This window comes from Oncorhynchus tshawytscha, linkage group LG22, assembly GCF_018296145.1.
Source record: "Oncorhynchus tshawytscha isolate Ot180627B linkage group LG22, Otsh_v2.0, whole genome shotgun sequence".
NCBI classification, from domain to species: Eukaryota; Metazoa; Chordata; class Actinopteri; order Salmoniformes; family Salmonidae; genus Oncorhynchus; species Oncorhynchus tshawytscha.
Genome location: NC_056450.1, coordinates 4,746,902 through 4,761,557, shown reverse-complemented (window position 1 = coordinate 4,761,557; position 14,656 = coordinate 4,746,902). Strand labels below are relative to the sequence as shown.

At 41.6% G+C, this 14,656-nt stretch overlaps 1 protein-coding gene across 1 annotated transcript in view; it reads left to right on the top strand.

Moving 5' to 3' along the window:
• Positions 1-1,865: 1,865 nt before the first annotated feature.
• The window catches only part of pigt (phosphatidylinositol glycan anchor biosynthesis, class T), a 32,737-nt gene continuing 19,946 nt past the window's right edge, over positions 1,866-14,656 (top strand). The window contains exons 1-6 of the mRNA XM_024383787.2: positions 1,866-2,453; positions 3,045-3,222; positions 5,344-5,471; positions 6,019-6,119; positions 6,349-6,435; positions 14,248-14,335. Coding sequence (XP_024239555.1) covers positions 1,910-2,453; positions 3,045-3,222; positions 5,344-5,471; positions 6,019-6,119; positions 6,349-6,435; positions 14,248-14,335 — 1,126 coding nt within the window. The 5' untranslated portion in view covers positions 1,866-1,909. The remainder of the gene's footprint in view (positions 2,454-3,044; positions 3,223-5,343; positions 5,472-6,018; positions 6,120-6,348; positions 6,436-14,247; positions 14,336-14,656) is intronic.

Genomic DNA, 14,656 nt, shown 5'->3' with positions numbered 1-14,656 from the left:
CACCGACATACTGCAGCTGTACATTATACATTTGAAGTTGCATAAATACAAAGCACGTGCTAAGGTACCATGCATCTGGCATGACGCCAAAACATATAGCTAATTGTTACTCATATGGTAATTGGCTAACTCCTTTCATTACTCTAATAATGTACAACCATCTATGTAGAATAACAAAGCATATTACACTAGAAACAGTAACAAAACTACAGTATTGTATATTTTACAATTCGTTTGCATGACGCACGAGCAAAGCAATACAGCTAACAGCATACATGAAAGGCATTGCAATTTGTGTGAGTAAATGTGACCAACCAACATTGAGTAAGCAACTCTATCAATAACAAGATTATCATCATTAGCTAAATGCTTGAATCGAACTTACAAACAAATATTTTCCAAGGCTGAAGCGTGACAAGAAATAACTACACTGAAAGACCTGCAGCCTAGCGTTGTTTTTAGCTGCTTCTATGGTTGCAGAACAATTCTCTACTTCCTGTTTGCGTACAGTCTAAGTACCAGAAAGCTCCACTAGGGGGCGAATAACACCACGGAACACAATGAAAATCAATTTTAACCATAGTAATAAAATAATCTGTTACCTCCTAAGAGGATGGCAGCACAGGGACTATTGCCCTGCAAATGTCCTTCACTCTTGCTTTGATGTTCTCGTCAGATTTTCCTGCTATTCCATAAATTCAAAGATTCCATCTTCGACTATACCGGTCATTCTCGTTGACCTTTGACTCCATTTGAGTGAGTTCATTCTCTTGCTTTGCAACCTGAATGTTCAATGTTGCGTTCTGCTGCTTCAGAGTTTTTACTTCCTCAGCACTGAAATCAATTGATTTCTTCAGGTTAACGATACTGTTAGTGTTCTTTTACACCCAATCCATGATGTTATCTGCGCTCTCTTTGATTTTGACCGTGAGGATGCGGACGATGTTGTCCTGTAGCTGGCTCATTGATGGTTCACTTCTCAGCTTCTTTGGAAGTTGCTCCTTGGTTGGGGTATTCGGGTATGAATCACATTCATCCCCTTTTTTTACACTGCAAGCATGAGTGCGTTTCAACAATGCCTTTCTCCTTGGAAGTTTCAACATCCATTATCTCAGCAACAGTTTGGTCATGTCCTGACTCCATGCTACTAGCTATGAAGACGTTAGCAGGCTAACTTAACTACACACGCTGAAACTTTTCGGTAACTAACGTTAGCTTGTTCGTTGGAAATCTTCAAAAGTTTGATTAATTAATTAATCAGTTTAATTAATTAATTACAGTTTGATTAATTAATTATTTGTGTGACAAAACAAAAACAAATTTCAACTGCAGTCTAAAACTATAAACCTTGTGAGAAAACCCTAAAATTGATCCTCAGCTAGAAATGTTAAACCACCTCATGCCGCCATCTTGAGCATCCCTCCCAAACAGTGTCCATGCACCGATTTTAAGGTGTTTGACCACAGTAAAAGGCCAGCAACACTCCGTATTATTCGGCCCCATGAAATGACACCATATATACATTCTACAGACCCTACTTAGTATTCCCCAAAATACGTTTACTGTGGCACCCATAATTTAGTAATACGATAATATATAATAATAGTTTTTGCTCTTTAAGTTAATATGTGTTACATATAAAGTGATTCATTTGGGGCATTTATTTGAAAACCCAAATGTAACACGTTTAAAACCCAAATGTAATGCAAATGTCACATAAATATAAACAAACATGCTTCATTAATCTTTAGACAATTATTTTCCATATATCATGAATAGATACAGGTTATTGACACCTTTCTATTATTACGTAGGGGAGTTTTATTTTGAAACATCTCGCTATTTCGTGTAGCCGGAAGTACTTTTTTAGTGTTGCCAATGGCACACTGATTGTTCAGCAATCGGAAAAATGGCAGCGCACAGGTGCAATATTTTTATGCTGGTGTTCGTTCTTTGTGGATTAACATATGTGTTTGTTAGAGCGGACATAGAAGACACAAATCATGTGAAAGATGCTGAAAGCGTGGCCGTTGATATTGCACCGAAGGCGAATATAGGCGCGTCACTGCGATCAACTAAAACCGAGGACCAAACCCAGGCAGCTGAAGAGGAGAGGCAATGGGAGGCCGAAACGAATCCCGCAGATGCCCCAAGCGACAACAAAGCTGACCATGTCCATGATACCATGCAAAACCTTGACAGTCGTCCAGCACCGTATGCAAAAGACCAAACCCAAGAGGCAGCGGAAGAGGAGAGGCAATGGGAGGCTACCGAGGTCAAAGAAGCTGACCGTGTCCCTGACACCATGCAAACCCCAGACGTCCCTCCACTAACGCCCGCAAAAGATCAGTTTCAGGAAGAGTTGGTGATCAGACCATTGCATTCTGGGGATATCTATGCCAGCTTCCAGTTCCGCACCATGTGGGATACAGACTTCTTACGAGGAAGTAAAGGTAAATAGTGTGGTTCAATCACATCATTTATCAAGTAGTCACACAGGGACACCACCAGTCATCAGTGCATATCCAGCACAGGAGGTTGGTGGCATCTTAATTGGGGGGGGACAGGCTCGTGGTAATGGCAGCAGAATAAGTGAAATGGTATCGAAGACATGGTTTCCAGGTGTTTGATGCCATTCCTTCCGCTCCGTTCCAGCCATTATTATGAGCCGTCCTCCCCTCAGCAGCCTCCACTGAATTCGTAATGGTCCTGTAGACTCACAGAGCAGGCTTTTGTTCCAGCCCAGCACTAAACATTTTATTCAACCAGTCAAGGGCTTGATAAGTTGAATAGTTGAACTAGGTGTCTTATTGCTGCTGTGCTATGTTGACTAGCTGTGCATTCATTGTCATCAGTACATAGGACCTAGGCCTAATTTGTATGAGGTATGTCCACTGTCCAGTGCACACTTTTGGGAGATTATAGGCCTAGATCTGGTACGTGCACACCCCTAAACTCAAGGATGGATTTTATGAACTACATATCAAGTCAACATATTAGTGTTCTATGAAACTCACTGTTTCCTCCCAAATGTTCATTTTCAGTCTCCCACTACCGACTCTTCCCAAAGTCGCTGGGCCAGGTGATTTCAAAGTTCTCTGTGCGTGAGCTCCACATCTCCTTCACTCAGGGCTACTGGAGGACCATGCAGTGGGGCCAGCCATTCCTACCATCGCCCCCTGGTGCTGAACTGTGGGTATGGTTCCAGGACACTGTCACTGAGTGAGTACATATACTGTTGTATTTATTTATCCTTACAAGTTCACTTTCTTTATTATAGAAGTTAATGGAGTAGCTTTAGATCTGTTGAATCATTGTTAGTCGGTTCTGGTGTCAACAAGAGCTGTATGAATACATATGTGTGGCTTTAGGCTTGTTCATATGATTTTAATCCCTTTTTGGCTGTACCCCTTTTGATTTGAATGAAACCGCCATACATTTTGTCCCATGGAAGAAGTTGTCAGAAAGTGACTTCAAATGGATGTCAAACTCAACCATTTCTATTTTCCAGTGATGAAGACACTGTTGATGTATCATGGTGGGGTATGCAAAATGGTTCAAATTTGAGCACCTCTATCTCCTGACTGTTTTGGCATTCAGTTCCAAAAAGTCCCTTTCTGACTACTTCTACCATGGGCAAACATGTATGGAAGGTTTCGTCCAAATCAAAAGGGGTGCTGTCAGAAAGTGGTTGAAATCATATGGAACGACCCTGTAGTCTCACCCATTTTGTAAACTGTGACCGCAGGTACCGCTATTATTTGCTCCATTGAGTCTTCGCCCATGAACATATCACAACATTTTACAGGCATGTCTTTCTTGTGGCTGGTTGCAGATACTACCATTCTCCCAAACTATATCGGCATTAAAGTGATCTAGTTGTCTATTAAAGTGAGTGTCCACTGAAGTGAATGATCCAGTGCATTCAGAAAGTATTCACACCCCTTGAATTTTTACACATTTTGTTGTTACAAAGTGGGATTAAAATGTTTGTTTTTTTGTCAGTGATATACACAATAATTATCTTCACTATCTTGATTTATATCGTTTGTGTTAAATCACCTTTGGCAGCGTTTACAGCTGTGATTCTTTCTGGTAAGTCTAAGAGCTTTGCACACTTGGATTGTACAATATTAGCCCATTTTATTATTTTAAAAAGTGTCAAGCTCTGTCAAGTTAGTTGTTGGTCATTGCTAGACAGACATTTTTAAGTCTTGCCATATATTTAAGACTTTTTTTTTTAAAGTAAACTTTAACTCAGGAACATTCAATGTTAACTTGCTAAGCAACTCCAGTGTATTGTGTTCTAGGTTATTGTCCTGCTGAAAGATTCATTTATCTCCCAGTGTCTTTTGGAAAGCAGACTGAACCAGGTTTTCCTCTAGGATTTTGCCTGTGCTTAGCTCTATTCTGTTTCTTTTTATCCTAAAAAAGCTTTCATGTGTTGTTGGATTTGCCCTAAACATAACACTTTGTATCCAGGACATAAAGTTAATTTCTTTGTCACATTTTTTGCAGTCTTACTTTAGTGCCTTATTGTAAACAGGATGCATATTTTTGAATATTTGTATTCTGTACAGGCTTCCTTCTTTTCTCTCTCCTTTATTTTAGTATTGTGGAGTAGGCCTAACTATAATTTTGTTGATCCATCCTCCATTATCTTTTGTCAGAGCCATGTTTTAGCTGTTTTAAAATCACCATTGGCCTCCTGGTGAAATCCCTGAGTGGTTTCCTTCCTTTCCAGCAACTGATTTAGGACGGTCGCCTGTGTCTTTGTAGTGACTGGGCGTATTGTTACACCATCCAAAGTATAAAATGAATAACTGCACCATGCTCAAAGGGATATTCAATGTCTGCTTTTTCTTTTAATCCATCTTCCTTATAAGTAAGTGCACTTGTTTGCGAACGATAGGACAACCTCCCTGGTCTTTGTAGTTGAATCTGTGCTGTTCATCTTGGACCTTAAAGATAATTGTATGTGTGGGGTACACCAGTAGGGTAGTGATTTTAAACATGTTAAACACTATTTTTGCACATAGTGAATCCATGCAACTTATTACGTGACTTGTTAAAAACATTTATACTCCTGAACTTTAGGCTTGCCATATCAAAAGGGTTGAGTACTTATTGGCTGAAGACATTTCAGCTTTTCATTTTTTAAATTAATTTGTAAACATTTATAAAAACACAATTCCACTTTGACATTATGGGGTATTGTATGTAGATCAGTGACACAATTTTAAATTCAGGCTGTAACACAACAAAATGTGGGAAAAAACCAAGGTGTGAATTATTTCTGAAGGCCCTGTAACTGTACCCTTCGTTTGATCCTTTGTCTTATAGTGTGGACGGTGCCTGGAAGGAGCTGACCAACGTTCTCTCAGGGATCTTCTGTGCCTCCCTGAACTTCATTGACTCCACCAACACAGTGCAGCCCAGTGCCTCCTTCAAACCTCTTGGCTTGGGCAACGGTACGTTTCTTCACACTCAACAGTCTCTACAGTAGCTCGCCTACCTCTGAACTGAGAGCAGTGCTCATGAAGCACCAGAGGGAAACAGAGGTACCATCTGTAATTGTCCAGTAAGGAACACTTCTACGGTGTGACCATGAATATGATCCCATGCCAACCAATGCTTTGTTGTTATGTCAAACTGAAAATACAAGGCCATTAGTCTTTACAGCAGGGGTGGGCAATCCTATGTCTGGTATTGGGGGAGTTTTTACTCAAGCCAAGAGGTTAAACACCCCATTTAACTACCTAACTAGTCATATTCAGGTGTGCATCTTGGCTAGAATATAAGCCTGCAATCTTACCAGCCCTGGTGGGATAAGAATCCTACTCCTGAACAGAGGGTAGTGCTTTAGAACAGCCATATTTTTGTCATATGTACTCAAAAGGAATCTCAAAGAAGTGAGTTAAAGATGTGAAACACTACAGTAGTGATGTGTGACTCTCCATAATGTCTTGTCTGTTGATTTTTGTCATTTCATGTACCTTCTTTGTGTCCTCTAATCAGTAACAGACCAGCGCTTCCTCCGCTATGCTGTGTTGCCGCGGGAGATCGTCTGTACTGAGAACCTGACTCCGTGGAAGAAACTCCTCCCCTGTGGCTCCAAGGTAGCTGTCTGTCTTATGTTTGATGCTCTTATGAAAGTTGCATCTAGCCAAAGCTTTAGACTTTCGTACAATACATCTGAAATCTGTCATAACTCCTATGTGTGCAATGGCTTCCTTCTTGGCTTATGTGTTTGGCTTTGGGTGGTTATTTTTGTTATCAATTTATTGTAGTTGACTTTGTGTGTGTGGTGATTAACCATGTCATTCATGTTGCCCCTCCTTCCACTAGGCTGGTCTGGCAGTCCTGATGAAGTCTGAGAAACTCTTCCACAGCAGCTTCCACTCCCAGGCTCTACACTTCAGACCTGTGTGTCAGGTAATACAGTTTGTAGTGCACATACACTACCGTTCAAAAGTTTTAGAACACCTCCAATCTTTAGAACACCATCAATCTAAACGCAATACCCCATAATGACAAAGCTATATATATATACAGTGCCTTGCGAAAGTATTTGGCCCCCTTGAACTTTGCGACCTTTTGCCACATTTCAGGCTTCAAACATAAAGATATAAAACTGTATTTTTTTGTGAAGAATCAACAACAAGTGGGACACAATCATGAAGTGGAACGACATTTATTGGATATTTCAAACTTTTTTAACAAATCAAAAACTGAAAAATTGGGCGTGCAAAATTATTCAGCCCCCTTAAGTTAATACTTTGTAGCGCCACCTTTTGCTGCGATTACAGCTGTAAGTCGCTTGGGGTATGTCTCTATCAGTTTTGCACATCGAGAGACTGAAATTTTTTCCCATTCCTCCTTGCAAAACAGCTCGAGCTCAGTGAGGTTGGATGGAGAGCATTTGTGAACAGCAGTTTTCAGTTCTTTCCACAGATTCTCGATTGGATTCAGGTCTGGACTTTGACTTGGCCATTCTAACACCTGGATATGTTTATTTTTGAACCATTCCATTGTAGATTTTGCTTTATGTTTTGGATCATTGTCTTGTTGGAAGACAAATCTCCGTCCCAGTCTCAGGTCTTTTGCAGACTCCATCAGGTTTTCTTCCAGAATGGTCCTGTATTTGGCTCCATCCATCTTCCCATCAATTTTAACCATCTTCCCTGTCCCTGCTGAAGAAAAGCAGGCCCAGACCATGATGCTGCCACCACCATGTTTGACAGTGGGGATGGTGTGGTCAGGGTGATGAGCTGTGTTGCTTTTACGCCAAACATAACGTTTTGCATTGTTGCCAAAAAGTTCAATTTTGGTTTCATCTGACCAGAGCACCTTCTTCCACATGTTTGGTGTGTCTCCCAGGTGGCTTGTGGCAAACTTTAAATGACACTTTTTATGGATATCTTTAAGAAATGGCTTTCTTCTTGCCACTCTTCCATAAAGGCCAGATTTGTGCAATATACGACTGTTTGTTGTCCTATGGACAGAGTCTCCCACCTCAGCTGTAGATCTCTGCAGTTCATCCAGAGTGATCATGGGCCTCTTGGCTGCATCTCTGATCAGTCTTCTCCTTGTATGAGCTGAAAGTTTAGAGGGACGGCCAGGTCTTGGTAGATTTGCAGTGGTCTGATACTCCTTCCATTTCAATATTATCGCTTGCACAGTGCTCCTTGGGATGTTTAAAGCTTGGGAAATCTTTTTGTATCCAAATCCGGCTTTAAACTTCTTCACAACAGTATCTCGGACCTGCCTGGTGTGTTCCTTGTTCTTCATGATGCTCTCTGCGCTTTTAACGGACCTCTGAGACTATCACAGTGCAGGTGCATTTATAAGGAGACTTGATTACACACAGGTGGATTGTATTTATCATCATTAGTCATTTAGGTCAACATTGGATCATTCAGAGATCCTCACTGAACTTCTGGAGAGAGTTTGCTGCACTGAAATTAAAGGGGCTGAATAATTTTGCACGCCCAATTTTTCACTTTTTGATTTGTTAAAAAAGTTTGAAATATCCAATAAATGTCGTTCCACTTCATGATTGGGTCCCACTTGTTGTTGATTCTTCACAAAACAATACAGTTTTATATCTTTATGTTTGAAGCCTGAAATGTGGCAAAAGGTCGCAAAGTTCAAGGGGGCCGAATACTTTCGCAAGGCACTGTATATAACATAAACTCAGCAAAAAAAGAAACGTCCCTTTTTCAGGACCCTGTCTTTCAAAGATAATTTGTAAAAATCAAAATAACTTCCCAGATCTTCATTGTAAAGGGTTTTAACACTGTTTCTCATGCTTGTTCAATGAACCATAAACAATATAGGAACATGCACCCGTGGAACGGTTGTTAAGACACTAACAGCTTACAGACTGTAGGCAATTAAGGTCACAGTTATGAAAACTTAGGACACTGAAGAGGCCTTTCTATTGACTCTGAAAAACACCAAAAGAAAGATGTCCAAAGTCCCTGCTCATCTGTGTGAATGTGCCTTGGGCATGCTGCAAGGAGGAATGAGGACTGCAGGTGTGGCCAATAAATTGCAATGTCCGTACTGTGTGACGCCTAAGAGCTACATGGAGCCAGGACGGACAGCAGATCATCCTCGCAGTGGCAGATAACGTGTAACAACACCTGCACAGGAACGGTACATCCAAACATTACACCTGCGGGACAGGTACAGGATGGCAACAACAACTGCCCAAGTTACACCAGGAACGCACAATCCCTCCATCAGTGCTCAGACTGTCCCCAATAGGCCGAGAGAGGCTGGACTGAGGGCTTGTAGGCCTGTTGTAAGGCATTCGTGTTTATCGTCGAAGGAATGAGCGTTACACTGAGGCATGTACTTTGGAGCGGGATCGATTTGGAGGTGGAGGGTCCGTCATTGTCTGGGGCGGTGTGTCACAGCATCATCGGACGGAGCTTGTTGTCATTGCAGGCAATCTCAACACTATGCGTGGCCAGCGAAGAGCCCGGATCTCAATCCCATTGAGCACGTCTGGGACCTGTTGGATCGGAGGTTGAGGGCTAGGGCCATTCCCCCGAGAAATGTCTGGGAACTTGCAGGTGCCTTGGTGGAAGAGGGGGGTAACATCTCACAGCAAGAACTGGCAAATCTTGTGCAGTCCATGAGGTGGAGATGCACTGTAGTACTGAATGTAGTTGGTGGCCACACCAGATGCTGACTGTTACTTTTGGTTTTGACCCCCCCCCCTTTGTTTCAGGGACACATTATTCCATTTCTGTTAGTCACGTGTCTGTGGGACTTGTTCAGTCTGTCTCAGTTGTTGAATCATGTTATTTTCATACAAATATTTACACATGTTAATTTTCCTGAAAATAAATGAGTGGACGTTTCTTTTTTTGCTGTGTGTGTGTGTATATATATATATATATATATATATTAGTACACCCCTCACATATTTGTAAATATTTGAGTATATCTTTTCATGTGACAACACTGAAGAAATGGCACTTTGCTACAATGTAAAGTAGTGAGTGTACAGCTTGTATAACAGTGTAAATTTGCTGTTCCCTCAAAATAACTCAACACAGCCATTAATGTCTAAACCGCTGGCAACAAAAGTGAGTACACCCCTAAAGTGAAAATGTCCAAATTGGGCCCAATTAGCCATTTTCCCTCCCTGGTGTCATGTGACTCGTTAGTGTTACAAGGTCTCAGGTGTGAATGGGGAGCAGGTGTGTTAAATTTGGTGTCATCGTTCTCACACTCCCTCATACTGACTGGTCACTGGAAGTTCAACATGGCACTTCATGGCAAAGAACTCTCTGAGGATCTGAAAAAAAGAATTTTTGCTCTACATAAAGATGGCCTGGGCTATAAGAAGATTGCCAAGACCCTGAAACTGAGCTGCAGCACGGTGGCCAAGACCATACAGCGGTTTTACTGGACAGGTTCCACTCAGAACAGGCCTTGCCATGGTCGACCAAAGAAGTTGAGTGCACGTGCTCAGCGTCATATCCAGAGGTTGTCTTTGGGAAATAGACTTATGAAAGTGCTGCCAGCATTGCTGCAGAGGTTGAAGGGGTGGGGGGTCAGCCTGTCAGTGCTCAGACCATACGCCGTACACTGCATCAAATTGGTCTGCATGGCTGTCGTCCCAGAAGGAAGCCTCTTCTAAAGATGATGCACAAGAAAGCCCGCAAACAGTTTGCTGAAGACAAGCAGACTAAGGACATGGATTACTGGAACCATGTCCTGTGGTCTGATGAGACCAAGAAACTTATTTGGTTCAGGTGGTGTCAAGCGTGTGTGGCGGCAACCAGGTGAGGAGTACAAAGACAAGTGTGTCTTGCCTACAGTCAAGCAAGGTGGTGGGCGTGTCATGGTCTGGGGCTGCATGAGTGCTGCCGGCACTGGGGAGCTACAGTTCATTGAGGGAACCATGAATGCCAACATGTACTGTGACATACTGAAGCAGAGCATGATCCCCTCCCTTCGGAGACTGGGCCGCAGGGCAGTATTCCAACATAATAATGACCCCAAACACACCTCCAAGACGACCACTGCCTTGCTAAAGAAGCTGAGGATAAAGGTGATGGACTGGCCAAGCATGTCTCCAGACCTAATCCTGATTGAGCATCTGTGGGGCATCATCAAACGGAAGGTGGAGGAGTGCAAGGTCTCTAACATCCACCAGCTCCGGGATGTCGTCATGGAGGCGTGGAAGAGGACTCCAGTGGCAACCTGTGAAGCTCTGGTGAATTCCATGCCCAAGAGGGTTAAGGCAGTGCTGGAAAATGATGGTGGCCACACAAAATATTGACACTTTGGGCCCAATTTGGACATTTTCACTTAGGGCTGTACTCACTTTTGTTGTCAGCGGTTTAGACATTAATGGCTGTGTGTTGAGTTATTGAGGGAACAGCAAATTTACACTGTTGTACAAGCTGTACACTCACTACTTTACATTGTAGCAAAGTGTCATTTCTTCAGTGTTGTCACATGAAAAGATATACTCAAATATTTACAAAATTTGAGGGGTGTACTCACTTGTGTTATACTGTATATTATAGTTGATGTCAGAAGTTTACATACATCTTAGCCAAATACATTTAAATTCAGTTTAACAATTCTTGACATTTAATCCAAGTAAAAATTCCCTGTCTTAGGTTAGTTAGGATCACCACTTTATTTTAAGAATGTGAAATGTCAGAATAATTGTAGATATATATATATTTTTATTTTAGCTTTTATTTCTTTAATCACATTCACAGTGGGTCAGAAGTTTACATACATGCAATTAGTATTTGGTAGGATTGTCTTTTAAATTGTTTAACTTGGGTCAAATGTTTCGGGTAGTCTTCCTCAAGCTTCCCACAATAAGTTGGGTGAATTTTGTCCCAATCCTCCTGACAGAGCTGGTGTAACTGAGTCAGGTTTGTGGGCCTCCTTGCTCGCACACGCTTTTTCAGTTCTGCCCACAAATTTAATATAGGATTGAGGTCAGGGCTTTGTGATGGCTACTCCAATAGCTTAACTTTGTTGTCCTTAAGCCTTTTTGCCACAACTTTGGAAGTATGCTTGGGGGTCCTTCTCCATTTGGAAGACCCATTTGCGACCAAGCTTTAACTTCCTGACTGATGTCTTGAGATGTTGCTTCAATATATATCCACATAATTTCCTTTCCTCATGATGCCATCTATTTTGAAGTGCGACAGTCCCTCCTGCAGCAAAGCACATGATGCTGCCACCCTAGTGCTTCACGGTTGGGATGGTGTTTTTTGGCTTGCAAGCCTCCCCCTTTTCCCTCCAAACATAATGGTCATTATGGCCAAACAGTTCGATTTCTTTTTCATCAGACCAGAGGACATTTCTCCAAAAAGTACGATCTTTGTCCCGATGTGCAGTTGCAAACAGTAGTCTGGCTTTTTTATGGTGGTTTTGGAGCAGTGGCTTCTTCCTTGCTGAGTGGCCTATATCAGGTTAAGTTGACATAGGACTTGTTTTACTGTGGATATAGATACTTTTGTACCTGTTGTCTCCAGCATCTTCACAAGGTCCTTTGCTGTTGTTCTGGGGTTGATTTGCACTTTTCGCATCAAAGTACATTCATCTCTAGGAGACAGAACGCATCTCCTTCATGAGCGGATTGACGGCTGCGTGGTCCCATGGTGTTTATACTTGCGTACTATTGTTTGTACAGATGAATGTGGTATCTTCAGGCATTTGGAAATTGCTCCCAAGGATGAACCAGACTTGTGGAGGTCTACAATGTTATCTGAAGTATTGGCTGATTTATTCTGATTTTCCCATGATGTCAAGCATAGAGGCATTGAGTTTGAAGGTAGGCCTTGAAATACATCCCCAAGTACACCTCCAATTGACTCAAGTGATGTCAATTAGCCTGTCAGAAGCTTCTAAAGCCATAACACAATTTTCTGGAATTTTCCAAGCTGTTTAAAGGCACAGTCAACTTAGTGTATGTAAACTTCGGACCCACTGGAATTGTGATTAAGTGAAATAATCTGTACTACAATATTCCATATGTGTTATTTCATAGTTCTGATATCTTCACTATCATTCTACAATGTGGAAAGTAGTAAAAATAAAGAAAATCCATTGAATGAGTAGGCGTGTCCAAACTTTTCACTGGTGTTATTTACACACATAAAGAAGCAATAAAACTGGCCATCTGTTGACTAGTTGAGTATCTGGAGCATCAGCATTTGTGGGTTCGATTACAGGCTCAAAATGGCCCGAAACAAAGAACTTTCTTCTGAAACTCGTCAGTCTAGTCGTGTTCTGAGAAATGAAGGCTATTCCTTGTGAGAAATGGAATAACCAGAATAGAAAGAGGAGTGGTAGGCCCCAGTGCACACCTGAGCAAGAGGACAAGTACATTAGTGTCTAGTTTGAGACTTCATTAAATAGTACTCGCAAAACACCAATCTCAATGTCAACAGTGAAGAGGCGACTCCGGGGTGCTGCCCTTCTAGGCAGAGTTGCAAAGAAAAAGCCATATGTCAGACTAGCCAATAAAAAGAAAAGATTAAGATGGGCAAAAGAACACAGACACTGGACAGAGTCGCCGCTTCACTGTTGACGTTGAGACTTATGTTTTTGCGGGTACTATTTAATGAAGCTGCCAGTTGAGGACTTTTTTTGGAGATTTACTTTTCAAATAACCGAATGTGAGAGGTTTTAATTTGAATTAAGGGAAAAACATGCGTTGAGACATTCTTACTAATCTGCTAGAGAACCAGTTCTGATTTTAGTATAACTTTTGTGTGAGTTCTAATGCCCTCCAAATTCAAATTAATTATATAAATGGGCCCATTTTAATTTTGTCTGGCTTGCCTTTCCAAATAAAATGTAATTTTTTTGCTCATATCGTTTAAATCAAATCAAATTTATTTATATAGCCCTTCGTACATCAGCTGATATCTCAAAGTGCTGTACAGAAACCCAGCCTAAAACCCCAAACAGCAAGCAATGCAGGTGTAGAAGCACGGTGGCTAGGAAAAACTCCCTAGAAAGGCCAAAACCTAGGAAGAAACCTAGAGAGGAACCAGGCTATGTGGGGTGGCCAGTCCTCTTCTGGCTGTGCCGGGTGGAGATTATAACAGAACATGGCCAAGATGTTCAAATGTTCATAAATGACCAGCATGGTCGAATAAAAATAAGGCAGAACAGTTGAAACTGGAGCAGCAGCACGGCCAGGTGGACTGGGGACAGCAAGGAGTCATCATGTCAGGTAGTCCTGGGGTATTAAAAAGCAAGTCGCTAGGTGTAGGCAAGGCTATAAGCAAATAGGTAACCTGGGATATGACTAAAAAGTTAAATCGGTGTGAATTCTTTCCACAAATAGATAGATCTTGCTACAATGGAAAGGAAAATACCTATCTATTTTTGTTAACTTTCTATTCAAATGTATTATAGTGAGAGGATCTTTCTTTTGGGATATGAAATAAGCTTTAGTGCATATTGAACATTTCTGGGATATTTTATTTCAGCTCATGAAAAATGGGACCAACACCTTACATGTTCATATTTTTGTTCAGTGTAGTTGGTCGTAGTCATTTTTTAATGTAAAAGAGTGTAGGAATAGAGAATCTTCGTAAATTGTCTCACGGTCTTCATTGTCTCAAACAAAACCACTGGTTTCTCCTTCCATGTTACATCTTTCCATCCTATCCTAATCCCATTTGAAATCTTGTCACTTTTGATGAGCCCCAGCCTTGATATGACACTCTACGGTTGTTTCAGGACTGGAAGTGCAAATCCACAGTGTGGGAGCTGAGACAGACACTGAACGTGGTGTTCGACCTGCACACCTCTGGCCAGGGCAAACGAGGTGAGAGGTCTCTTGCATTCAATATTATACCCCTTTCACACACCTAAACTGAGCCGAACTGTACTGCACTGGCCTGTTTATGCATCCACCATATATTTGCTGGAAACTTAAAGGAAAATAACAGAGCCAGCACAGTACGGTTCGGGTCTGCATGATAGTGTGAAAATGGTATAAGTAATTTCATCCCACTATTGCTAAAACACACCGGTGTTACCAAGATCTACTGTACCTTCCCCCGATTCATGTAGGTGCTAGGCTTGAACAGTATATCATATATATGTACTGTATACTGGGGTATTTGGGAAAAAAATACAGGAAGGT